General features: G+C 52.6%; 1 protein-coding gene across 6 annotated transcripts in view; it reads right to left on the bottom strand.

The window, feature by feature from the left end:
• LOC122442108 (DAB2 interacting protein) overlaps window positions 1-25,822 on the bottom strand; it is a 212,940-nt gene that overhangs the window by 120,228 nt on the left and 66,890 nt on the right. For 2 of the 6 annotated variants that reach the window (XM_043469441.1, XM_043469444.1), the window contains exon 1: window positions 16,221-16,494. The exons of 3 other annotated variants lie outside the window; for them this stretch is intronic. In XM_043469441.1, coding sequence (XP_043325376.1) covers window positions 16,221-16,344 — 124 coding nt within the window. In that variant the 5' untranslated portion in view covers window positions 16,345-16,494. Of the gene's footprint in view, window positions 1-16,220; window positions 16,496-25,822 lie in introns of those variants that run through there. One more of the 6 variants, XM_043469446.1, reaches the window with a different exon arrangement.

The following is a 25,822-nucleotide window of genomic DNA, read 5'->3' as shown; positions in this document are numbered from 1 at the left end:
AACAGCAGCATTGTTTTATATTCTACAAAAACAAGTGTGACTGCCCGACAAAATTGGAGGGAAAGGAAATCGATGCAAACATCAAGTTCACGCTACAGGCCATGAATCGTAGAGTCCTTTGTCTCTGACCCACGAGTCCTGTGTCTTCTGCCGGCACCCAGGAAACTCTACAAGGCTAAGTGGCTAGTTGGCAAGTAGGGTAAAATCCCCACCTTTCACAATAATTAAGAGAGGATCAAAAACACTTTGGAGTAAATTTAACAAAAACAAATGTAAGACATAACTAAAAAAATATTGCTCAGAGACATTAAAGAAAACCTAAATAAATGGAGAAATACACCACCTTCAAGGATTGGAAGACTCAGTCTTATTGAGATGGCATTTCTCTCCAAACTGATGTACAGATTCAATGCAATCCTAATAAAAATCCTAGCAGGCGTTTTAAAGGCACTCAATTTTAAATTTAGATGGCAAAGCAAAGGACCTAGAAGAGCCAAGCAATCTGGAGAAACTAGAAACAGGTTGGGGGCTTATACCACAGGGTTTCAAGAGATACTTTATAGTCTGGAAATATAACTAAAGTAATTTAGAGAGTATGATATTAGCACAAGGACTGACATATAGATCAATGGAACAGAATAAAGAGTCCAGAAATAGTCCCACATATAGATGGTCAGTCGATTTTTGGAAAAAAGTACAAAGGTAAATTGATGGTGGAAAAGATAGTTTTTTCGACAGATTTAGCAACAGAGCAATTGGATACAGTAAGTTCCCTACATGTGAACAATTTCTGTTCCAAGAGCCGGTTCATAAGTCCAGTAAAGTTAGCCTAGGTATGCAACTAACACAATTAGCCATATAGTACTGCACTGTAACAGGTTGATAGTACTTTTCACACAAATAACACATAAAAAACAAACACAAAAAAACTTTTAATCTTACAGTACAGAACCCTGAAAAGTAGAGTAGTACAGTGCAACAGCTGGTACACAGGGGAACGCTCACATCTGTGAAAGCTTGCAACTTGAAGGTTCATATGTAGGGGATTTACTGTATCTGTAGGTAATAAAAATGGACCATCAGGAAATGTGGAGAAACAGATCTAAGAGAAATGAGGACTGCACCTGATGTGTATTTTTATTCTCACACTGACTCCAAGCAGGAAACATCAGCTCCAGCTTTAACAGGAAGATACTGAAGTTCAGCAACATCAACGGAAAGGGCTGTGACCACACAGCTAGGAAATGAGGAAGGCAAGATTCTAACCTGGTAATCTCCGGATCAAAGGACTGCCCCAGGGTGGGAAAAGGGGCTCCAAGTCCTCCAGGAGGCTGAGTGTCCCCCCTGCCTTGGGCCACTCTCTCCATCTCCAGGTGCCACCTCAGCCCTGCTACCCATGGCAGGAAGAGATGAAGGATGCCTCGCTCGACTGCACACTTGGTTCTGCGATATTGGGTGTGGGTAAGGGAAGGAGTCACGAGTCTATGGAACTTCGGGAGCCTGTTTTCTCCAAATGGATTGGGATCAGAGTTCAAGTTGTCTTTAAGTTCAGGGCATGGTTCAGAGTCAGTGGAGGTTGCCCACTGTTGCGGAGGTGGGGTCTGCTGGGAGAAAGGCATGGAGGTGACTGTGGGAGCTGGGGTCCATGGCACCTCCTGCCCCGGGAATCCTCAACATAGAGCATTTGGTGGGGGCCTGAGAGCTCCTCAGAGGAGACATGGAGGGATCAGGCTGCAGGTGCTCAGGAGGTGGGAGGGAAGCGCCTAGAAGATGCACCCCCTCCCCACCCCGCGTTGTGTTCCAAGATCCTGCGTATGTCCTCTCTGAAAGGACAGCCCCAGTGTTCACTCCCTGGCCCCTGGTTGGCCTTATAAATAACAGTCCAGGGTAAGTGCTGCAAACTTTTCAGCATCTGGAGACACTGTCACCAGCTCTTCTCCACGCCTCTCTAACTTGAATCCCTTAACAACCGCCTCTGACCGTCCATACTTCCTATTCTTCATCCTGACATGTGCCTCACTTTCAAAGAATCCCCAGCCTTCCAAAAGGATGACTTGGGCTTCCCTGGCGGCTCAGCTGGTAAAAAGAATCCGCCTGCAATGCAGAAGACACTGGTTCAATCCCTGGGTCTGGAATATCCCCTGGAGAAAGGAATGGCTACCCACTCCCATATTCTTGCCTGGTGAATTCCATGGACAGAGGAGCCTGGTGGGCTACAGTCCATGGGGTCACAGACAGTAGGACACAATGACCAACTAACACTTCCACTTTTCACAGGATGAATTACCTGGCCTGAAGGTTCCTCTCCTCCCTGAGTCTTCTTTCCAGGACATGGCCATATATTTAATTATCAAATAGACCATCGAACGCATGCTAATAAACCATGTATTTCATTTAACTGTTCAGTTCAGTTCAATTCAGTCGCTCAGTTGTGTCCGACTCTTCCCGACCCCATGGACCACAGCACACCAGGCCTCCTGTCCATCACCAACTCCCAGAGTCTACCCAAACTCATCTCCATTGAGCCAGTGATGCCATCCAACCATCTCATCCTCTGTCGTCCCCTTCTCCTGCCCCCAATCCCTCCCAGCATCAGGGTCTTTTGCAATGAGTCAACTCTTCGCATCAGGTGGCCAAAGTATTGGAGTTTCAGCTTCAGCATCAGTCCTTCCAATGAATACCCAGGACTGATCTCCTTCAGGGTGGACTGGTTGGATCTCCTTGCAGTCCAAAGGACTCTCAAGAGTCTTCTCCAACACCACAGTTCAAAAGCATCAATACTTTGGTGCTCAGCTTTCTTTATAGTCCAACTCTCACATCCATACATGACTACTGGAAAACCATAGCCTTGACGAGACAGACCTTTGTTGGCAAAGTAATGTCTCTGCTTTTTAATATGCTGTCTAGGTTGGTCATAACTTTCCTCCCAAGGATCAAAGTGTCTTTTAAATTCATGGCTGCAGTCACCATCTGCAGTGATTTTGGAGCCCCCCAAAATAAAGTCAGCCACTGTTTCCCCATCTATTTGCCATGAAGTGATGGGACCAGATGCCATGATCTTAGTTTTCTGAATGTTGAGCTTTAAGCCAACTTTTTCACTCTCCTCTTTCACTTTCATCAAGAGGTTCTTTAGTTCTTCACTTTCTGCCATAAGGGTGGTGTCATCTGCATACATGAGGTTATTGCTATTTCTCCCAGCAATCTTGATTCCAGCTTTTGCTTCATCCAGCCCAGCATTTCTCATGATGTACTCTGCATATAAGTTAAATAAGCATGGTGACAATATACAGCCTTGACTTACTCCTTTTCCTATTTGGAACCAGTCTGCTCAATGTCCAGTTCTAACTGTTGCTTCCCGACCTGCATACAGATTGCTCAAGAGGCAGGTCAGGTGGTCTAGTATTCCCATCTCTTTCAGAATTTTCCACATTCTATTGTGATCCACACAGTCAAAGGCTTTGGCATAGTCAATAAAGCAGAAATAGATGTTTTTCTGGAAATCTTTTGCTTTTGTGATGATCCAGCAGATGTTGGCAATTTGATCTCTGGTTCCTCTGCTTTTTCTAAAACCAGCCTGAACATCTAGAAGTTCATGGTTCACGTATTGCTGAAGCCTGGCTTGGAGAATTTTGAGCTTTACTTTACTAGCGTGTGAGATGAGTTCAATTGTGCAGTAGTTGGAGCATTCTTTGGCATTGCCGTCTTTGGGATTAGAATGAAAACTGACCTTTTCCAGTCCTATGGTCACTGCTGACTTTTCCAAATTTGCTGGCATATTGAGTACAGCACTTTCACAGCATCATCTTTTAGGATTTGAAATAGTTCAACTTGAATTCCATCACCTCCACTAGCTTTGTTCACAGTGATGCTTCCTAAGGCCCACTTGACTTCACATTCCAGGATGTCTGGCTCTAGATGAGTGATCACACCATTGTGATTATCTGGGTGGTGAAGATCTTTTTTGTATAGTTCTTCTGTGTATTCTTGCCATCTCTTCTTAATATCTTTTGCTTCTGTTCGGTCCATACCATTTCTGCCCTTTATTGAGCCCATCTTTGCATGAAAAGTTCCCTTGGTATCTCTAATTTTTTTGAGGAGATCTCTAGTCTTTCCCATTCTATTGTTTTCCTCTATTTCTTTGCACTGATCACTGACGAAGGCTTTCTTATCTCTCCTCGCTATTCTTTGGAACTCTGCATTCAAATGGGTATATCTTTCCTTTTCTCCTTTGCTTTTCACTCCTCTTCTTTTCACAGCTATTTGTAAGGCCTCCTCAGACAGCCATTTTGCTTTTTTGCATTTCTTTTTCTTGGGGATGGTCTTGATCCCTGTCACCTGTACAATGTCATGAACATCTGTCCATAGTTCATCAGGCACTCTGTCTATCAGATCTAGTCCCTTAAATCTAAACTATTTTGTAACAAATTTATTGTATACAAGTATAAATAGAGGACATACAAGTAATTTCTTTCTCTTAATACAAGCTGACCAAGACCAAATAATATAACATAAAAAAAAAGCAGCTTCCGAGATACTAAACCGTACACATTTATGCTCACAGGTAAGGGACAAAGAGCACTACATCACACAAATGTAAATATCAATAGAGGTTCCAAAGTAGGTATCACCAAACTCCACCCGACAGTTTTAATAGAAGAGATATGGATCTGGTTTTTATAACATCATATTTGAGTTTAACTCGTGACTGGTGATTACTCCGTTTCTGAAACATGAAAGGGCTTGTTCTATCCTTTCTCAGATGTTTACCAGGTAAAAGACACAAACCAAGGAATCCTTGAGTCTCTTTTGGCTCCTTTCTGAGGATTTCTAAGAGCTTTAGCTTGAAGTGTCACCTTTCCATTTTCACTCCTAAGTTTTCTCCTTCACCTCTGTAGCCGCAGGGCCTATTCCCGGCCAGACAGAAAGCTGGCATTTACTCCAGGTTGCTGGAATTCAGAATTGTAAAGGCTTCCCTGGTGGCTCAGCTGGTAAAGAATCCACCTGCAATGCAGGAGACCCAGGTTCGATCCCTGGGTCAGGAAGATCCCCTAGAGAAGGGAATGGCTACTCACTCCAGTATTCTTGCCTGGGAAATCCCATGAACAGAAGAACCTGGTGGGTGACAGTTCGTGGGGTTGCAAAGAGGCGGACAGGATTGAGTGACTAACACTTAACACTAAAGGAAGTCCCAGCGTGGAAACAAGTGTTCCCTCTCCTCCACCATGTACAATTTCTCTCTCTCCATTTTTAAAACCCACAGTGCAATACTACACATTTGGAAGCATTTGCAAATGTAGTAAAATCATAATAGTACATGTGGGCAGGACAGGCATTGCCTTGAGGAGGCTGATTATTCCTGGGGAAAGTGTAGGAGGCTTTAGCTATATCTCAAGGGTCAGCAAAAAATAATTTTTTTTTCATAAAGGGCTAGACAGCAAATATGTTAGATTTGTCTCAGCTATTTAATTCTGCCAAGGTAATGTGAAAAGAGCCACAGACAATATGAGTGAGCATGGCTGTGTTCCAACAAACTTTACTTATAGACATGGAAAACTTGAATTTCCTATAATGTTCACATTATAAAACATTATTCCTCTTTTGATTTTTGTTTCAACCCTTGAAAAAATGTAAATGCTATTCTTAGCTCACAGGTCATGCAAAAACAGGTGGTGGGCCATATAAAAACAGGTGGGATCTGGCCTCTTAGCTGTGCTTTGCCGATCCCCTGCTGTACCTGAATCATTTTATTTCTAAGAAAAAGAGGGGAAAAAAGAAGAGAAGCAATCATGGCAATGTTAACATTCACTCAGTTTGAGGTGAGTACATGGGTGTCTGCAATATGATTTTCTATACTTTCAAATATTTTAGAATTTTCCAAAAATTCAAAAAAGGAAAAAGCCTGGAAATAATCTTCCAAATCCTCCCAGAGCTTATCACCGGGTGCTGGAATTAAAGTCGCTTTTTTAAAATTTTCTTCTCTTCTATAATGGGTGTTTCTTTATTACTTTTGTAATCCTAGGGGTTGAGGGGAAAGGGGTAAAACATTGACATGCATGTATGTACATGCTAAGTTGCTTTAGTCCTGTCCAACTCCATTCAACACTATGGACTGCAGCCTGTCAGGCTCCTCTCTGTCCATGGGATTCTCCCGGCAAGAATACTGGAGTGGGTTGCCATGCTCTCCTCCAGGGGATCTTCCCAACCCAGGGATAGAACCCAGGTATGTTATGTCTCTTGCGTTGGCAGGTGGTTTCTTTACTTCTAGCACCACCTGGTAAGCTCCAAAACACTGACTTTATATTCTTTAAAAAGGAGACAGAGGAGTTTGGCCCATAGCCGGTGGTCTCCCCTGGGGACTATCAGTGACCCAGGAGCCTCTTCCACAACATCACAGGAAGGGCTGCCCCAGCCCCCAGCCCATGCCCTGCACTTAAACTGCCCCCCGCCCCTGCAGACGGCTCTGCCTCTGGGGGTGGGACCAGAGGGCTGCATCTTGGGTCCTGGGAAGCCCAGCGTCCCATCCCAGGAGGACTCAGAGGTTGCTGCTGCTGGGGAGGGTGCGCAGGCCCCCAACCAATTTGCTGCTAAACACGCAGCTCTGAACTGGTTCCTGGACACCAGGTGGAACGGTGACTATGCAGACAGTTAATGGCAAACCCCAGCTTCCCTCAGATCTTCAGATCCACCAACTTCTCTAGCAATGTTCAATTCTGCCCGCCACCCCCACCCCCAACTTTTTGACCCCCTGCAGCCTCCAGTACTTTATCTATCACTCTCTTGAGGATGCTCCCCAAAGCACCCCCCCACGGCAGTCCGGTCTCCCTCTCCCACCCCTGCAGCAGAGTCAGAGCAGGCCTGTTAGCCACGCTCCCTGCTCCGGAGGCCCCTTTCCCCATCCCAAGCCCCCCCACTTGCCCAAGCCTATCTCACCACCAGCCCCCACCGTTCTCCCTGTGAGCATGGCCCCTGACCTCTCTCTCCCAGCTCAGGCCCGTTCCTCCTGCACCAGGATGGCTGACACAGTCATCTACGATCCCTGATTTCCACTCTCCCCACTACCTGCTCCCCGGATCACATCAGTTTAGTTTGCTGGGGGCTTAAAATCATTTTTAAGCCTAAATCGCAGCTCTGGTAAGTACAGTGAGAGTGAAACATCAAGGACTCGGCCACTCAGTAGCTGGGTGATGCTGAGCAAGGCACGTAACCCATCTGAGCCTCAGTTTTCTCATCTGTAACATACAGCTGATGAGATCATCTGTGAGAAAGGACTTCCCTGGTGGCACAGTGGAGAAGAATCTGTCTGCCAATGCAGGGGACATGGGTTCAATCCCCGGTTGGAGAAAATTCCACGTGCTACTGGACAACTAAGCTGGTGCGCCACAAGCCACTGAGCCCATGCCCTAGAGCCCGAGAGCCGCAACTACTGAGCCCCTCTGCTGCAAGTACTGAAGCCCACGCACCTAGAGCCTGTGCTCTGCAAGAGAAGCCACCGCAATGAGAAGCCCGCACACAGCAACGAAGCAGAGCCCCCCCACTAGCCTCAACTAGAGAAAGCCCACAAGCAGCAACAAAGACCCAGTGCAGCCAAAAATAGATCAACAAATAAGCAAAAAAAAATTTTTTTCAAAGATTATCTGTGAGAATGAGGACTTAATGAAACACGGCACACGAAGAACTTAGAAGCAGACACCGGCTCTGAGCGCTCGAAAAAGGACAGTTGGTGCTATTATAATGACTGTTATTTCCAGAATTCTCCCTGGGAGTCCCTCTGGCCTGCCAGGGGGGAGTTCCAACCTCTTGGCTCACCATTCAAGGCCCTGCCTGTCCTTCCAGTCACACCATCTGCTAACCCGCTTCCCGGACCACCTTCCCCTTAGGCCCAGCTTCCTGCAGGTGGGGGCTGACTGCATGCTCTCGGCAGCCCCTGGCACAGGGCTTGCAAACAGTAGGTGGCTCACTAAAGCTCTGCTGCTCTGAACAAGTACAAGTAACACTTGTAGCAGCCTCTGGGGGGGGGGAGAGAATGCCAAGGAACCATCTGGATGGTTCCGATCCCCACAGGCATCACATTTTATTTCTAGATCAGCCCTAACAGAGCTACAATTAACCCCTCAGGCTTTGAATGAGCAGATAATGACAACTCACCCCGCCTATAACGATACCCTATGTTGCTTCACATTGACTTGTTCAAAGTACTTCTGAGCCCAGAGGTCACACAGCATTTATGGTGCACTCAGGAGGACTCCCACCCTGGCCATACTCCTGATCCAAACCCAGTCCCCAGGATAGATATCTAAGTGAAAAGTGAAAGTTGTTTAGTCGTGTCCGACTCTTTGTGACCCCATGGACTATTATTCTCCAGGCGAGAATACTGGAGTGGATAGCCGTTCCCTTCTCTCGGGGATCTTCCCCACCCAGGGATCGAATCCAGGTCTCCCCCAATGCAGGCAGATTCTTTACCAGCTGAGCCACCAGGGAAGCCCAAGAATACTGGAGTGGGTAGCCTACCCCTTCTCCAGGGGATCTTCCCGACCAAGGAATCGAACCGGGATCTCCTGCATTGCAGGCAGATTCTTTACCAGCTGAGCTACCAGGGAAGCCCTAGGATAGATATAAATGGATTTTAAAAAAAAAACAAAACCCACCTATTCCCTAAGACTAGCCCAGATTGCCGATTTATTGATTTCCAACCTCTAAATGCAAGTTCTACAAACCCCCAAGCCAAAGGACACCAAAAGGAGGCCCATTGTTGGCTGTCTGGCTCCCTCTGGCCCCGCTTTCTTCCTCTCCCCTCTGTTCCCTCATCCACCAGAGGCCTCGGGGAGCAGGCAGGGCCTTGCACCCCCACACCTTCTTCCCTGGGCTCTGCCTTTTCCATTTCACAGTCGTGTCAACACATCACCTCGAAGGGCCAAGAAGAAAGAAATGACACAGCCCAGATGCCGACAGAGCTCTCCTGTCTGTCAGGGAGAAGAGAGAAGGGAAATAAAAGCTAACAAGACTTCCAAAACCAAAATCCCCAAACCTCCTCTCGGGTATCTGGCAGCTGTCAAAGTCAACACAGGAAGCCGGTGGAGGCGGGGGAGAGCCCATCCCAAAGAAAACCCGGGCCGTGGTGGAGTCTGGGATTCGGAGACCAAGCAAGGCTGCGTTTCCAAGGACGCTGACGGCGTCCTCACGGGCTCAGCTTTTCTGCTAACGTACAGGTGGTCTGTCTAGACTGCAGAACCAAGCCCGTCCTTTCCTGAGCACCGAGTCTACTCTTTTTTAATTTTTTTTTTCATTCGTATTATTTGGAGGGCTATTGAGATTCCCCTTGCTTCCTTATTTATGCAATCAGAGGAAACCACAGCACAGAGAACCGCTTCCAAACTCAAGGCCACGTGGGCCAATTTCAGATGGATAATTAAATATTGAACAAACGCTGAAATGCCTCTACTAGATGGGGATGGCTAAAAATAACCACCCTGCCACTCCACGCGCGGGCATCTCCGCTGTTCCCTCTCAAAACCCTCCTCCCAGCAACTGTCAAACACAACCTTCCCAGAGAAACGGCAGGCAGGCGGGGGTGGGACAGGGGGGAGACCGGGAACTGACTCCCCAAACACCTACTTAACAGAAAACAAAACTTCAGCTCCCAGCAAGCTCTGAATGTTCCTGACCAGGAAATACTCTCCCTTTCCTGACATTTAACCAAGTGGCCTCAAGAGGAAGGTGCAGGGGAAATATCACAGCCATTGCTTTTCTTTTAAAAATAGCCAAAAGGCTACATGTCATTTCAAAGCATAACACGTATGAGGTTCGGGATGTGAGCACGTTTTGTGTCAAGTTACACAGGAATTCAACCCCTCTTCCTTCCCACCAAGAAGACCCAGCTGCCTCAGTGTCTCCATCTGGGCTAATCTTTTTTTTTTTAATTAATTTTTATGTTTTGGCTGTACCGAATGGCATACAGGATCTTAGTTCTCTAAATGGGGATTGAACCCGCGCCCCCGGCATTGGAAACACAGAGTCTTAACCACTTGGCTCCCCCCCAAGGAAGCTCCCTATCTGCGCCAATCTTAAGCAACAAACAAAATCAATACCAAAATAGGATGCAAAGGAGTATGGATTTCAGACATAGGTCACGTTAACATCTTTAAATAACCTCGGGCAAGGGGCCTTGGCTCTCTGAGCCTCAGTTTCCACATCTGTCATGGGGCACAGTTAGCTCCCAAGGCTGGAGCTGCAAGAGGCCGCCAGGATTAATCCCTCCGACCTCCCCCATCAGCAGCTAAGCAAAGGAGGCTCTGGTGCCATGCCTGAGTTACCGGGTCTCAGGAAGTACCGAATGCGCTGAGGCAGAGACGGGGGCCCGGCAATCAGAGCTCCAACCTGACCCACGGAAGTCTGCTTCTAAGCATGAGCTCAGGAGGCCAGGGGCCTTGGTTCGAACCTGGCCTCTTCCTCCACACCCTGAGATCGTTTCCTCCCCTGGCAAAGGGAAGTGATGGTGATGACCCCAACCTCTAGGAGGGTTGGAAAGTTAAAAGGAAAAGGTCGGGTGAAGCTCTTAGCACCGGACCTGGCAGATGGTCAGGTGGGTAGAAGGAAGTTATTTTCTTCCTTATTATTAGAGGTGAGGAGGATGGGCCAGAAACAAAAAGACTAAGAGGCTGACAATCCAGTGGATGCACTGGAGCCTCTGGTCTCCCTCAAGAGCCTAGACGGCTTGGGGAAGTGGGCCTCAAACTACCTGCCTGTCTCCAGGGACCTCACATCAAGAGATGCTAAGCCCTCAGCACAAAGGAACTCGGTGGAAAAACAGGGTGGAGGCTGTAAGACCTGTGACCTGCCCAGGGAAAGGACATGGTTGGCAGGCATGAATGGGAGTTAGGGGTGGGGACCGGGGAAGAGACTGGGCCTGGGGAATGGCCTGAGTCATCCAAGGCACAGAGAGAGGCCGATCAGGAAGACTGACCCCCCACACACATAGATGACAATGAGGTCACTCCCCTACCTCCCTCCTGAATTATGGCCAGGATGGCTGTGAACACTCAATAGAGTTGTTGACTGTGCAAATCAGATAGCAGGAGGAGGAGGTGGCCTTATCAAAACCGAGGCCTGACCTCAGAAGGATCTGCCTACGGAGGAACAAGGTGGTGTGTTCACAAGCTCAGGATATGCAGTGAGGCACAGCTGGGCTCCACTCTTTCTGAGCTGCCTGAAGGTGGACAAGGCTCCCACTCTCTGGGACACGGTTTCCTCACCTAAAACATGAGAATAATGCCAGTACCCGTCTCACAGTGCTGTTGTGAGCATTAAATAAGGCAAATAACCGAGTTAAGCCCACTGTCAACACAGCAGTGTGTTGAATGCCTGGAGCAGGCATTCAGCAGACAGAAAGTCACTGGAACCTTATTACCTGTCATAAGGAGGAGTGAAGCTCCCAGGACCTGAGGCATGTAAGGGTGAGGAGGGCCTGGTGGGGCCGATCCCCTCAAAGGAGGGATGGTATCTCAGCAGGAACAAAGGAGAAACAACGCAGAAAAGGGGATGTGCACAATCTCAGCGGTCTCAGCCAAGTTGGGGGCCCTTGCATGGACATTTAAAGACTGAGAGGACCACAACCAGCCCCCACCAGGGCTGTTCTCAGGCCTGTCCAGCCCCCAGGGCCCACACCGCTGCCCAGGGCCCTCTCAGTAGGTCTCCCTGCATCCAGGGTCCCCAGGAGTGGTCCCAGCACCCGCCTTTCCCTCTGGTGGCACTTGGGCACCTCTCTAACCATCGTTCCCAGTTAGGAAGCAGATTCTTTAAACCAGCAACCCCCCCAACCACGTTGCCAGCTTACTGGGGTTCCATACCCTGCTCTGTGAAGGTGGCCCCTCTGTGCCTCACTGTTTGCCTCTGGACCCCAGGGGTTGGATCACTCAGCTGCCAACTTCTAAGTCCTGGGAGGGGACCACCACCTCAGGGGATCAGCCCCAGTCCTCCCAGGCACCTGTGTGAGGTCTTCCTGCCTGCATTCCTCGGGGGGTGCTGGGGCACTCCTGGGAGCCCCCTCTAGAGGTCCCTCTCACTGATTCCAGCATAGCTTAGCAGGAAAGACCCCCAGGTGGAGGGGAGAAGAAATACACAGCAACCAAGGTGCAGGGCCATGCCATGGGGTGTGTGGGGGCGTGGCAAAAGAACTGACCATCTAAGGAGAAAACCCAGGCCAAGACTACAGCGCCCAGGCAGGGCCTGGCATGTGTCTGGATGCCTGGAAAAACTCAGATGAAGACATAAAGGAAAGAACCTTCCCTGAGTATAGGGATGGGTACTCCAAGAGGTCTCCTGACACGTGGAGGCAACAGGACAGGATTAGCCCCAACTGACAGATGGTGAAACTGAGGCCCTGGGATGTGCCTAGTTACATAACTAGCTCGTGGCTGATCTGAGCTCATTTCCCACGACCCACTGCCCTGTACCCCAAAAAGGACTTGGTGCCCCACGGCAGCTCAACAAGGCGGCCTCCCCCAGCAACTGGGAGCTTGTCAAGGGCTGGGAGCCTGTGTAATTCCTCCCCACGTGGCCCCATTCCCAGCACATAGCAGGTGCTCAAGCCGTGTTTGCTAGCTGAGTGAATGGGCGAACTTTATTCACGCGAGGGAGAAATGCAAGTTTTCCCAGGGGTACAAGTAGCTCAGACAAAGCTTATCTTGACCTTGGTGGGAGTAGGTGGGAAGGTACCCTGGCTAGATGACACACTTAGGGTGGCAGGACCCCCCCAAATTCATGGGTCACACCCAGCCTTCAAGTGGGCTGAGCCACAAGGTCCAATGTAAAGTGGCCAGATGACCCTCGCCACGCCAGCATCACCATTTCCACCCTGCCTCCGGCCATCATCAAACTTCCCCCCCAGCCCCACCAGCAGCAGATTCACTCTGCCTTTTCTGAGGATTCAGGGCTCAGCGAAGGAAGGAACACTGCTTAGTGCCCCGCTCAGGTCACACCTTGGGGGGCTGCAGACACTGTCCCTCACTGGCAGCCCTGCCAGAGACAAAGTCTTCCTCTTGAGCCTGCAGGGAGCTCCCCGCCACCCACTCCAGAGAGACAGTGGGGGCAGTGGGCAGAGAGGTGGCAGACTGGTCACAACCCTTCCTCTGGCCAGGCCCAGCTGGGTCCCCACCACCTGCCAACTCTTCCCTGTTCTTTCCTGTTTCTGAACAAACACACATCTGAGTTCTCGGTCATTGTCCTTCCTTGCTGGTGGCAGATGCCGGAATGGGTGTGAAGCAAGGGCCAGATCACGGCTGGGATGCTTGGGGACCTGATGATGTCACCACCATGGGACAAAGCCCCACCTCCCCGTCCGCTGTAGATGGGGAGGTTGAGGCCTGAGGTCACAAAGAATGAGCTCAAGGCCTCGGGATGGCTCCCCCAGCAAGAGTTCCCACCTGGGTGGGGGTGTTACCCTCAGGGGGAGGGGTGGCCTTGGAGGCAGAGTCAGGGATCTGAGAGTTTACTGGAGGGAGGTTTGCCCCCCGGCCGGGTAGCTCCACCTGTTACCCTGCCAGGCATTTCCCCTGCTCCCACCCATGATTCCACATTGCTCAACGGCCTGTAATCAGGCCCCAACTACTGTTTCCAACTATCCACTCTTAACCAATGCATGCCCTCTGCCACCCCAGGATGAATTCCACCCACAATAAAGTAAAGTTAGTCACTCAGTCATGTCTGACTCTTTGCGACCCCATGGACTGTAGCCCGCCAGGCTCCTTCATCTTTGGAATTTTCCAGGCAAGAATACCAGAGTGGGTTGCTATTTCCTTCTCCAGGGGATCTTCCCGACCCAGGGATGGAACCCAGGTCTCCAGCATTGCAGGGAGACTCTTTACCATCTCAGCTACCATACCAAGACATTTTCCAACTCCCCGTCTTTGCACTCTGTCCAGAGTAAGGACATCCTTACTCTGCTCTGTAAGGATAAGGACTTACTTACGGATAAGACTTACTGTACTCTGTAAGAGTAAGAACTGCTGCTCTGTCCAGAGTAAGGACATCCATAGCTCACACCACATCAATTGTGACCCCGAGTCCCAAGCAGCACAGGCTTCTAGCTTTCCATGTATGGGGTTGGCCAAAAAGTTCATTTGGGTTTTCCCATCACATCTTATGGAAAACCCGAACAAGTTTTTGGGCCAGCCCAATATTTGCTGCCCTCAGTCTTTAAACAACCCTGCCGTCATCACCTCCATTTACCAGACAAGGCCACTGAGGCTGAGACGTAACTGACCAAAGGATGGCTTTGTGCAGGCCTGGGGCTTGAACTCCCATCTGACTCAACCACTCTCTCAGCCAAAGGAAACTCTAGCCAGGTGGTGAGACCCAGTCCAAATGTCACCTCCCCTGGGAATTTCTCCTTGATTTCACCAGACGTAACTTCTGTTCAAGAACAGTCTCCTCCTGCCTCCCTGCAAGCTGGGTGCTCGCCTGGGGCTCTCACACAAGCGAGCCTGGGAGCTGGGGCTCAGGCTGGCCAGACAAGCATTGATTGTCTCCTGCTCAGTTGGCTGAGTGGGAAGGGAGCTTCTGATCCTCTCTGTGCCCACCAGGCTGGAGCTGGGCTGAGGTCAAGAGTGAAGGGAAGGTCACAGAGGGAATAAGGCAGGGGTGGGGTGGGTGCAGGAGGTGGTCTGAGCTTGCCGGTGGCCTGAGCTTGCCGGGGCATCTGTACAGCTCCTGCTTCTCAGCTGTACCTGGAATCTTCCATGTACTAGCAGCCCCCTTTGACAGCCCAGGAAGCTGAGACAAGGGATGAGCCTTGCCCAGCATCACAGTGCTTGAGCCCAGATCTCTGGTGGCCCAGGGCCAGGTTGGAGGGAGGGAGCAGTCAGGGACCCCTTCAAGGAAAGCAAGGGGGAGGAGATCACAAGCCTCGGAAGAGGCTTGAAGACTGAATTCCCAGAACACACGCACATATGCATTCCCAGCCTCAGCTTGAACCCTTCCACGCACGGGGAACTCACTACCTCAGGAACTCACCACTTCCTGAGGAAGCCCCATGCATTGCTGCTGAGCCCTGACTGTGGGAAAAGTCTTCCCCGTTCCGGGGGAGGCAGATGAACTTGTACTGCCTGCCTGCCTGACGTATCCTCTCACTGACGAGAAAACTGAGGTTCCGGGCAACCACAGAGGCCAGGCCACAAAACCAGAGCCCGGAGCAGGGGGCATTTGACCAGATGCCAAGCACAGATTTGCTCAAACTCCTCTGGGTCAGGCTGGGCACCAGGCCAGCCTTCCGGATTCCCAAGATAACCTGATGGTGTAAACACAGCCCAGGTATCCACTAGGTGCTCCCAGCTCCCCACCCACCCTCCTCCCACCCATGGGCACCTCCATGGGCCTGAGCCTCTGCCAGGGACTCCGACCTACCCAGGGCCTTTTTGAAGGCCACCTCCTTCCAGGGGGGCCTCCCCACTCCCTCCTACCCAGCCAGGGAAGGAAGTCCCGGCCCCCTGGATCACAGGCCTTTCCAGCTGAGGATCCTGTTACTGGAAAAAGAAAATGCTGCTTGCACCTCCCCCCTCCGTGTCCTGCCTCCTGGCCTTGAAAGAGAGAAACTCCTTTCAAAGGAGGTGGTGCCCACCCTCGCCCACCCACTCAGAGACGTCCTGGACAGATGTTACAGGCTAGCGCTCCCCTGGAGCCAAGGACCCTGGAATAGGACCCCGGAATAGGGACCCCGGAGATCTACGCACGTGTACCTCCACCCAAGAGGTGGTGGAGTCCTGGTTAAGTCCCAGAGGAGCCACGAGGGGGTTAGGGGGAGGGTAGGCTGAGAGGACAGGGTCCTGCCAGCCTGGGAAGAGCCAGAACCTGAGCCAGAACCGCTCAGGGTGACTCCATTTCCCCCCCACCCCCTACTGAATAAACCGAGGCGTAGAGGTTCAAACTGAGGGTCAGAGACAAGAAGCTGAACTGCGATCTCCACTTTACCTGCCCTTGGCATGAGGAGACCCCCAAGCCTCAGTTTCCCCCGATCCCCGACCCACCCCCACCCCCAGCGGGGTGGATGGGGAGAAGCTGGGGGAATGGGGACCAAGTAGACACAGTAAGGGGCAACCACAGGGGGCGGGTGAGAGGGTCCTGGGTAAATCGACAGCAGGAGGACCTGGGGTCCCAGGCACCCCAGGGCACCCGGCGGTGAGCCGGGCGCTAGGGAGGACCCACGGGTCAGGGGTCGGGGTGGCGCCTACCCCTGGCGGGCCGAGTCCGGCTGCGGGAGCGGCTCCTCTGTCGCTGCAGCCGGGGTCTCCTGAGCAGCCGGTAGTAGTAGGAGGGCCTCCCGGTGCTCTTCCTGGCGCCGCCGCCCGCGGACATGCTGCCGCCCGCCGGGCACCGGGCCGGGCCTGGGCGCGCTCACACGGGCCCCATCGCCCGCTCCGGCCGGCCCGGCGGGCGTCCCCGCGTTCTCCCGCGCGCCGCTGCGGCCGCCGCCGAGGCCAAGGCTGCCCCACAAAGTCGCTCAAACTCCTCCTCCCGCTCCCGCCCTCCGCGGAGCAGCCGGCCCCGCCGCGGGGGCCGGGGACCGGGAGGCCGGGCTGGCACCGGCCCGGAAAGTCAGTGCGGGAGAAATCCCGGCCTGGAGTCGGCGGGGCCAGGCGGGCCGGAGTGCCTGGGACCCCAGGCGGGTCCCCAGGAGGGTCATCGAGGCCCTGAGAACTTGAGGCCAGACCTCTGGGAGCCCGCGGCGCCCCACTCCGCGGGAGGGTATAAACACCCGCGTGTGTGCGCTCTCTCGGCGCTGGGCAGGGCGCACGCAAGGCGACCAGGTGGGCACCTTGCTCCCGAACTGATCACTTTCGATTGGGGTTCGAATGAGGCCGGTGCCGCAGGGTTGGTTTCTGCCCCAGGCTCCCTAGGCTGAGCACCGACACACAAACACACCCCCGGACATACCAGGGCCCCTGCCAGGTAGAAAGCCTTCTCTTGTGGCTCAAACGGTAAAAAAAAAAAAAAAAAAAAAAAATCTTCCAGCGGACGCAGGAGATGCAGGAGATGCGGTTCGATCCCTGGGCTGGGAAAATCCCCTGGAGAAGGGCATGGCTACCCACTCTGGTATTCTTGCCTGGAGAATCCCATGGACAGATGAGCCTGGAGGGCTATAGACCATGGGGCCACAAAGAGTCAGGCAGACTGAGCAACTAACACTTCACTTTCACTTCACTTCAGGCAGGACATTCACCTGTTCTTTTAAAAATCCTCCTGTTTGATATATGTATTACTTTTATATATTTACAATTAGGGTGTGTATTTCAAGCACACAAAATCTAGAGAGAACAGAATGAACACCTATGTATCCATGGGGGCTTTGCCAAATTTGAACATTTTGTCCCTTCGATTTAAAGTGAAAGTGAAAGTCGCTCAGTCATGTCTGACTCTTTGCAACCCCATGGATTATACAGTCCATGGAATTCTCTATGCCAGAATACTGGAGTGGGTAGCCTTTCCCTTCTCCAGGGGATCTTCCCAACCCAGGTCTCCCACACTGCAGGCGGATTCTTTACCAGCTGAGCCACAAGGGCAGCCTTTGATCTAAACCCTCTCCCAAGTGAAACACCTCAGATGCTGCGAGGTCTCCCTCGCTGGGCATTTACAGCAGTTCTGGCAGGGCAGAACCATCCCTACCCCACTGTAGGGATGGAAACTGAGCCTCCCTCTATGGCATCCTGCTGAAAGCCTTCAAGTCAGGCACTCCCCAGCTCAAAAGCCATCTATAGCTCCCCAGAGTCCCAAAGCCACAAGTGCAAAGAAGCTTCTTTGGTATTTGAGCCTCCAGCAATCTAGTTCCCAACAAACCACCCCAGCCTCACCTCTGTTCTTCCCCTGCTTCTCATGCCTCTTTACTCATGAGAGACACGGGCCCCATCCCTGGGTCAGGAGGAACCCCTGGAGGGGGAGGTGGCAACCCACTCCAGTATTCTTGCCTGGAGAATCCCATGGGCAGAGAAGCCTGGCAGACTACAGTCCATGGGGTTGCAAAGAGTCAGACACGACTGAAGTGACTTAGCACATACTTTGCACGCGCGCGCGCGCGCACACACACACACACACACACACACACAGAAGGGACTGGCCTCCTACCGACATTTGTCTGCTTGGCCAAAGTCCATCATTCTAGGGCCCACCTCCTGCGGCCTTCCCTGGCCACCCTGGCCATTGGTGGGAGTATCTCTCTACACTGCCTTGCCTCTGCAGCAGCATTTATTTTTTAAAAATATTCTCGTAACCATCTGCCTAGGCTCCAACCCCTCAAGTACAGAAGGGGAAACTGAGGCCCTGGCAGGGAGATCTAACCTGCCTCAGTGACAGAGACAAAGGACCTTAGACTGGACTCCAACAAGTAGTCCTAGGGGTGTGTTGGTGGGAGAGGCACGTGGGGGGCCTGAGGGAGTCTGGACGGCTTCCTCCAGCACAGCAGAAAAGGTGGGGCCCTGGAGGGGGTGGGGCAGTCAGCGGGAATCCAGACCAGGTTTTGCACCTCACAAAGGAGACCCCCTCCCTTGCTCCCTCAGCCAGGGGGGAGGGCCCCCAGGTCAGGAGAAGCCTGGATCACAGCTGGAAGCCAGGCGCCTTCCCAGGACCAGGGGGGAGGGGCCGGAGGGGTATTTGCTCCTTCAAACCCTGTCTGGGTTGTCAGAAGCCATCAACTCCCCTGGCCCCTCTCCCCAGAGCTCTGGCCAATCCCTGGGGAAGATGGGAAACCACAAGGGCTGTAAGGACCCCATTAGCCTCCTTTGGCTAAAGCACTGCTCTAGCTCATTTGCAATAGCAGACATTACCAGGAGTCTCTTTTACAAATGCAGAGGTCCCTGGATAGAGCAGTACCCAATTCTTCCATGGAGAGGTGGGCTGGGTTCTCGAACCTCCTCCAGGACATCCAGTTTGGAGCCTTCCCACTCATCTGGGGCTTCTGCAGCCACCTACCCACACCTTGGCATTTCCAGGAAGAATAACTTCTAAAGCCAGGGCCACTAGTTTTGAGGGGGAGGAGGACTCCCAGGAGGTCCAGCTCAGGATGGGGGCAAGAGTCATCTGGCCCAGTTTCCTCCCCAAAGCAGGAATTCCCTGACGGGCCAGGTTCTAGCTTTCTCAAAGGAGATGAGAGACTGATCAAGTCATCAAGCTGATTAAGGCTGGGATGAGTGGGTCTTGTCTGGGACCCCCAACTAGCAGATTTAGAAGAGTGTGTGTAGACGGGGGACTTCAGGATCTCATCTGTAAACACAGCTGGGCTTCAGAGGTGTGGCATCAACTCTGCTTATGCTTATGTTCTCAAGTCCTTCTCTGTGCCTCCGTTTCCCTGCCTACAAGGAGAAGTTACAGACTCCTAACCTATCTGCCTCATGGAGGGAGGAGCTTTTGCATTTCTGGCCTTGGGATGGAGTGGGCATTGCCAGGCATCCAAGCTGAAAATCTCCTCGGGACTGAGATGAGTACCAAGAAGATACCAGCTGGGGGGCTGAGTAGGGGAGGGGCTGGGTGGGAGGTGAGAGAGGAGGTCCAGGACCCCCAGGCAGACAAAGCCTGCTCCCTACACACCCAGCAGAGCATCTGGAATCAATCCCACTGTGGAGCAAACCACCCACCCCCTCCCACTGCCCCTGTGGCCTCCTCCCTTCAAACAGAAGCAGCCGCTTCCCAGAGACTGCCCAGACTGGAGGGAGGGCACCTAAAAATGCCCTCCTTATACCACCACCACTTCCTGCCACAGACCTTCCGTCAGGGGGAAGCCCCGGCCAGCAAGGGCTCCCCAGACCCTTCCAACCGGTGAGCCAGGGGCCCTGCAGGCTCTAGTCCCCCAGTGGTCTTGATCTCCCACCACAGTCCTGCCTCCAGAGGGTCTCCTGAACAGGCCCGGCTTCTACCTCCCCACATGCTGTTTTGGGTGGGGTTCAAGGCTGCAGCCTCCACTGCCCCCAGCCTCCAAGTGGCTTGTTAAACATGTGTATTTCTGAGGTTCCTCCAAGATGCTTGGTTCAGTGGGTGTGGATGAAGCCTGGAAATCTGCATGTTTAATAAGTGCCAGGCAAGGGGACAGGGGCTAGTTAAGTCAGATCCAACCTGACCGCACATCACCTTCATCATCCCTCAAAAGCCCCCAAAGGTGAACTCCCAGAGTACCACAAAGGACCAAGCTGTCACAAAGCAGCCAGCCCCCTCCCTCTGCATGCCAACCCACACCAGGGACTCTGATCTATCTGCTCTCAACCTCCAAAGGCTCCAGCCTCTGCCCTGCCATGAAGGTCCCCCTTCTGCACCCACCTGGCGAACTCTCCTCACCCCTCAGGACCCAGCTCAGACATCACCTCATCAAAGCAGCCTGACACTCTCCACCCTCACCACACCCCACCGTTCAGGTTTGAAGAGTGAGGACACCAGAGAAGACCAGAGAAGGATGGACATGAAGAACTCCCCTGTGGGCACAGGACCATCAGGATCCAGTGGTCTGGAGGGGAATAGCATCCTGCTGGGCTGGAAGTCCAGGTCAAGCGCAGGCCAGACCAGGGCTGGGTCAGGAGGGCTCCGAGGCAGGGAGGGGCCAGCCCAGTGCAGCCTCACATCTTACTGGGCTGTCAGATTTACAGTCGGTGAGGAAGGAGAACACAGCATACAATCAGAATTACCCCCTGGAAAGCCTTAAATTGCCCATCCATCCGGGACTGTGTTTCCTCCCGTGTGTAAGGATAGATCACCCATTTCTTCAACTAAGGGGCTTCCCAGGTGGTGCTAGTGGTAAAGAACCTACCTGCCAACACAGGAGACATAAGAGATGTGGGTTCAATCCCTGGGTCGGGAAGAGCCCTGGAGGAGGACATGGTAGCCCGCTCCAGTATTCTTGCCTGGAGAATCCCACGGACAGAGGAGCCTGGCAGGCTACAGTCCACGGGGTCACAGAGACTCGGACCGGACGGAAGCGATGGAGCACAGCGCACAGCAAAGCAGGAGGGCCCAGTCTTTTCAGAAGGGCCAGGTTGTGCAGGAAACAACAGCAAGAGCAAACATCTCACACTGAATCCCATCAGGGAGGGGAGATGCTCACGCCTGGAGGGGACCAGAGCCAGAGACCTCTAGCACAGGAAGATTACAAGTTTGTCTGAGGGTGAAGTTTGGATTTAATAGCAATAAACTGTATTCAGCACTTACTGACTGCTTTAGCTATGCACATTATCTCATTTGATGGTCACCATCTTCATGTCACAGAAAATACTGGCGGCACAGAGAGGGTACGTAATTCCCCTAAGGTCACACAGCTTGCACTAGGAGTCAGGATGTGAACTCAGGCAGGCTGGAAAGAGGAAAGGTCTTAAGATTGAGCAGGACCTTATGCCGAGATGGAGGAGGGGCAACAGCCTGGAACTTTCCTTAAAAACCAGCTTAGGCAAGGAGGAGGCAAGAAGGGATGGAGTCTGACAGGGGAAACACTGGAGCCCACGCCAGGCTTCACACAATGGGTGTCTGGAGGGTTCAGACCTGTCAGATTTCCTGTCGGGACGAGGGTGCGCAGTATTGACCAGGGGAAGTCCCCAGCCAGGCAGCCCTGGAAACATCCGCACCCCCCAGGCCGGTCCCAATCTCGGAATCGCTGGAGCCCTGGGCAGGGTCGGGATGGGGGCGCTGTGGGGGAAATTCATGGTTGAGGTCACGAGTCTCTGCCCCAGGAGGCGGCCTGTCTGACAGGTAATGACGGCTTCCTGTGTCCACTGCTCATCCGGGAATATGACTGGACCACGAGCAGGACCTTCATTCAGATGGGGGAGGCTGGAGCCGGGTATCACCAACACGGCAGGAGGGGCAGACAAGCCTGAGAGGTCACGCTCGAGTGCTCGAGGCCCAGCCAGCTGTCCACCACCTCCACCAGCCTCTGGACTTCCTCCCTAAAGCCATCAACAAATTTAATGACATCCTTCACAAAAAAATGGCCCAGTCAGGGCTATGGATGACCCCAGGCTTAGATGGCCCTGCCCTGCTCAACACAGGCAGAACTAGGGGACCAATCAAGCGTGGATATTGGAACACACACAGATAGGGCCTCGGGTACTGTGAGTGTTTTTTTGAAATCAAGTCATCCAAAACTGGGCTGAGCCCTTGGGAGAGGCAGAGCTCTAAGGGGGTGAAAGGCCAGTGGGCAGGGTCACTGTGTTTCTTTGAGCACTGTGTGACTCCAAGAAAGTCCCTTGACATCTCTGGGCCTCAGGTGTCACATGTTAAGACAAGTTATCTCTGCTAATCCACCTCCATGGACCCCATCAGGATCGAGAAATTTCCTCCAGTCCCAAACCATCACCTAGGTGTTTCCTCCCACCCTCCAGAAGCCCAGAGAAGAGAACACATCTCTCTTGTACATGTCAACAGCCTGTTGTAAATCCTGGAAGGTCGGGGTTAGAAGGAAACCTCAGAGCAGGTGATGGAACTGGGGAAGCTGTGGACAGCCACTTGCCAGGAGAAGCCTGCCTTTCATTCGTCGCAAGCTGGGATCTGGCATCAATTCTCCACACATGGAGGGTCTGAAGGCCCATCCCACCCCGGCAGTCAGGGTGGAGCATGATCGCTCCCCGCAGATGGGGCAATGAGGCCACGGGAGGGAGGGACTCCCCCCAAGGTCACACATGGAAGCTGGGGCTTAGTCCACCTTGGGGCTTAAACAGCGACGCCCAAGACCCCCCTCTCCCTCTCAATGACCTGGACCACCCCTCCCAGAGGCCTGATGCGTTCTGCCCACAGGGGCCCAGCCTCCACACCCACCACTCCACTCTGCAGCTCCAAGCCTGCAGCCTGGGAGGAGGGGATTCGCTCTCCAGGCCCCAGCCTCAGCCCCTCCTTCTCACCCCCACCCCAGCAGCCGGCATTTCAGCCCAGATGGCCAGGCCCAGAGCGACTCTCTTTGCGTACTTCCTCTTCTGCCCTGACCCAGAAACGCTGCCAAGCTCCAGGTGGGCCCATGGCTCCTCTTTCTCCCTGCCCAGCCAGGAGCCGAGGCTCCAGGTCTCAGGCCTCCTCCCACCCCTTCCAGCTGATGGGCCCAGACAGCTCCGCACCCACTGGGCGACAGGAGGGGGTGGCATATGGTCCCAGGGTGAGGTCAGAGAGTCCCCTCCCTTTCCAGGCAGGCCTGCCTAGTCATCTGTGAACCACTTCGTGGCTGGCACTGGCCTGGGTCCCAGGGGGAGGGGAGGGATCTTGTGCCATCCCTGCAGATCCCACTGAGGAGGACAGATGAACCCACCCAGTCGCCAGCTTCTAGGAAGCTCCCATCTCAGCAGGGAGCTGCAAGAGTATGGGATTTGGAGTGAGAAACCAGACTTCTCAGCTGTGTGACTTCAGCTTAGTACCTTTACCTCTCTGTGCCTCTGTTTCCTCAACTGCGGAATGAGCATGATGATACTTACACTCTGTGGGGTTGTAGAGGGTCAAATAGCATAGTGAATCAAAGCCCTGTGGACACACTGGCTGACATCTGCCCCTCTAGGCTATTTTCTTTCTCACCAATCTGTGGGCTCCTTGAAATCAGGACAGTCAGATCTGGTCAGCACATTTCCTGGCCCAGAGCAGGCTCCCAGTAAAACTGACTGGGAGAGATGGTGGCAGCATGGGAAAACTGGCTGAGCCCATCTGATCTGGAGTCAGCACTGAGGAGAGGTGGAGGAGGGAGAAATCCTGGAAGACTGCCTGGAGGAAGAGTCGTTGGGGGCTTCCCTTGTGGCTCAATCCACCTGCAATGCAGGAGGCCTGGGTTCGATCCCTGGGTTGAGAAGATCCCCTGCAGGAGGAAGAGTCATTGGCACTGAGCTAGAAAGCTGAGTAGGAGTTGGAATAGAGAGCAGAGGAGTATATTCTTAGAGGGGCCGGAAGCATGAGCAAAGACCCAAAGATGGAAAACAGCAAGGCATATACTAGGGGCAGCATATAGAACTGTGAGGCCAGAACAGAGGATGAGGCAGGGGGCTGGGGAGCAGGATCTACGGGGTGTGTAAGGGTGAGAGCAGAGAGAAGAGATGGAAGACAGATCCAAGAAGGGATGAGGCCCAGGCAACCCGGCCAGAAGGGGAGAAATAGAATGGTATGGAGGGAACTCTGGCTGGGGAGGCAGAGGATCAGGACTCCAGGCCTGCTGTGAGGCTGCATGACTCTGAATGAGTCACAGCCCTCTCAGATCCTCACTCTGCAACTGAAAGGAGCGGCTGGCCTGCAGGGTGGGGCCAGGCTCAGTTCAGTTCAGTCGCTCAGTCGTGTCCGACTCTTTGCAACCCCATGGACTGTGGCACGCCAGGCTTCCCTGTCCATCACCAAATTCCCAAAACTTGTTCAAACTCACGTCCGTTGAGTCGGTGATGCCATCCAACCATCTTATCCTCTGTCGTCCCCTTCTCCTGCCTTCAACCTTTCCCAATCTTCTTTTCCTGCCTTCAATCTTTTTCTTCAATATAGGGCTAGGCTAGATGCCTGTGAACTATAGTGGGAGAATTCGAAGTTTCCTAGCAGCTCTCCTGAGGAACCACTGGCTAAGATGGTTCTAGACAAGACTGGACACCCATCCAACCCTTGAATGGGACGCACGTGGCCCCACCTCAGGGCTTTTGCACATGCTGTTCCACTGTCTCATACTGTAACCGCAGACCTTCAGATGTCAGCTCCTTCCTGCCATTCAGGCCTCAGCTCAAATATCACACCCCTGCCACCTTATCTCAAGTACCTCTGCCCCAATCCCCACACCCGATCCCACTGCCTTGTTTTATTTTCTTCAACTTATCACTTCCTGAAACTATCTTATCTGAGCATTCGGCTGTTCACTAATTGTCTTTCCCCAAACTTTAATGAGGGCAGGGGCCTCCTTAGTCCTGTCCCAGGCATGTCCCCAGTGCACACAGCAGCACTCAGAAAACATCTGATGAATGAGAAGAGCGAAGGGAGCTGGGCTCAAAGCCACCACTCTTTTTTTAAGAAGGGAACCAAGGAGAAGGTACTTCACCTCTTTGGGCCTGGGTCTCTTTCGCATGGCACGGGCACAATGGGCTGCATAATTTACTATCAAGCAGCAGCCTGGGCATTTTTTAAATTTGTGAGGAGAAAATCTGTCTTTGGCTATTATACAACCACTCTTTATTTCTTGGGGTTTCCCTGATAGCTCAGCTGATAAAGAATCTGCCTGCAGTGCAGGAGACCCCAGTTCGATTCCTGGGTCGGGAAGATCCGCTGGAGAAGGGATAGGCCACCCACTTCAGTATTCTGGCCTGGAGAATTCCATGGACTGTATAGTCCATGGGGTTGCAAAGAGTCAGGACACGACTGAGCGACTTTCACTCACAGCAGCCTGGGACTGGTTGGGAGGTCAGGATGGAAGTCCTGACTCTAGGCAGGAGCTGGCAGAAGAAATGAAGGAATGAATACATGCCTTTGCTTTGCTGTGTGCCTTTGAGTGAGGCCCTTCCCACTCATAGGCCCAGTTTCCTCTCCTAAAAAATGGAGTTGCCTGGGTGGACTTCCGGCTCCTTTGCACACTAACACTCAGGGCTTCTGTCCTCAATCTGGAACCGAAACGGGAGACCCAGCAGGTGCTAGAGGAGGGGCAGGCTGTGCCAGAGCCATGGTTCTCGCTCTTAATGGCTTTTCCTGGAGATCCCACCCAGCCCATAGCTGGAATCCGGAGTGAGAATTAAATGCAGCTTCTGCAACCTGTCACCCCTCGACTCTCCTTGAGAGTGAGAACAATGCCGGCCCTGCCCCTACCCAAGGAATGGCATTTTGACTGGAAATTCCACCACAGGAGAGGAGGAAGGGCTGGAGTCCTAAAATTTCT

This window comes from Cervus canadensis, chromosome 5 (assembly GCF_019320065.1).
Source record: "Cervus canadensis isolate Bull #8, Minnesota chromosome 5, ASM1932006v1, whole genome shotgun sequence".
Lineage (NCBI taxonomy): Eukaryota > Metazoa > Chordata > Mammalia > Artiodactyla > Cervidae > Cervus > Cervus canadensis.
The sequence above is the reverse complement of the archived record's forward strand: the minus strand, read 5'-3'. Positions and strand labels throughout refer to the sequence as shown.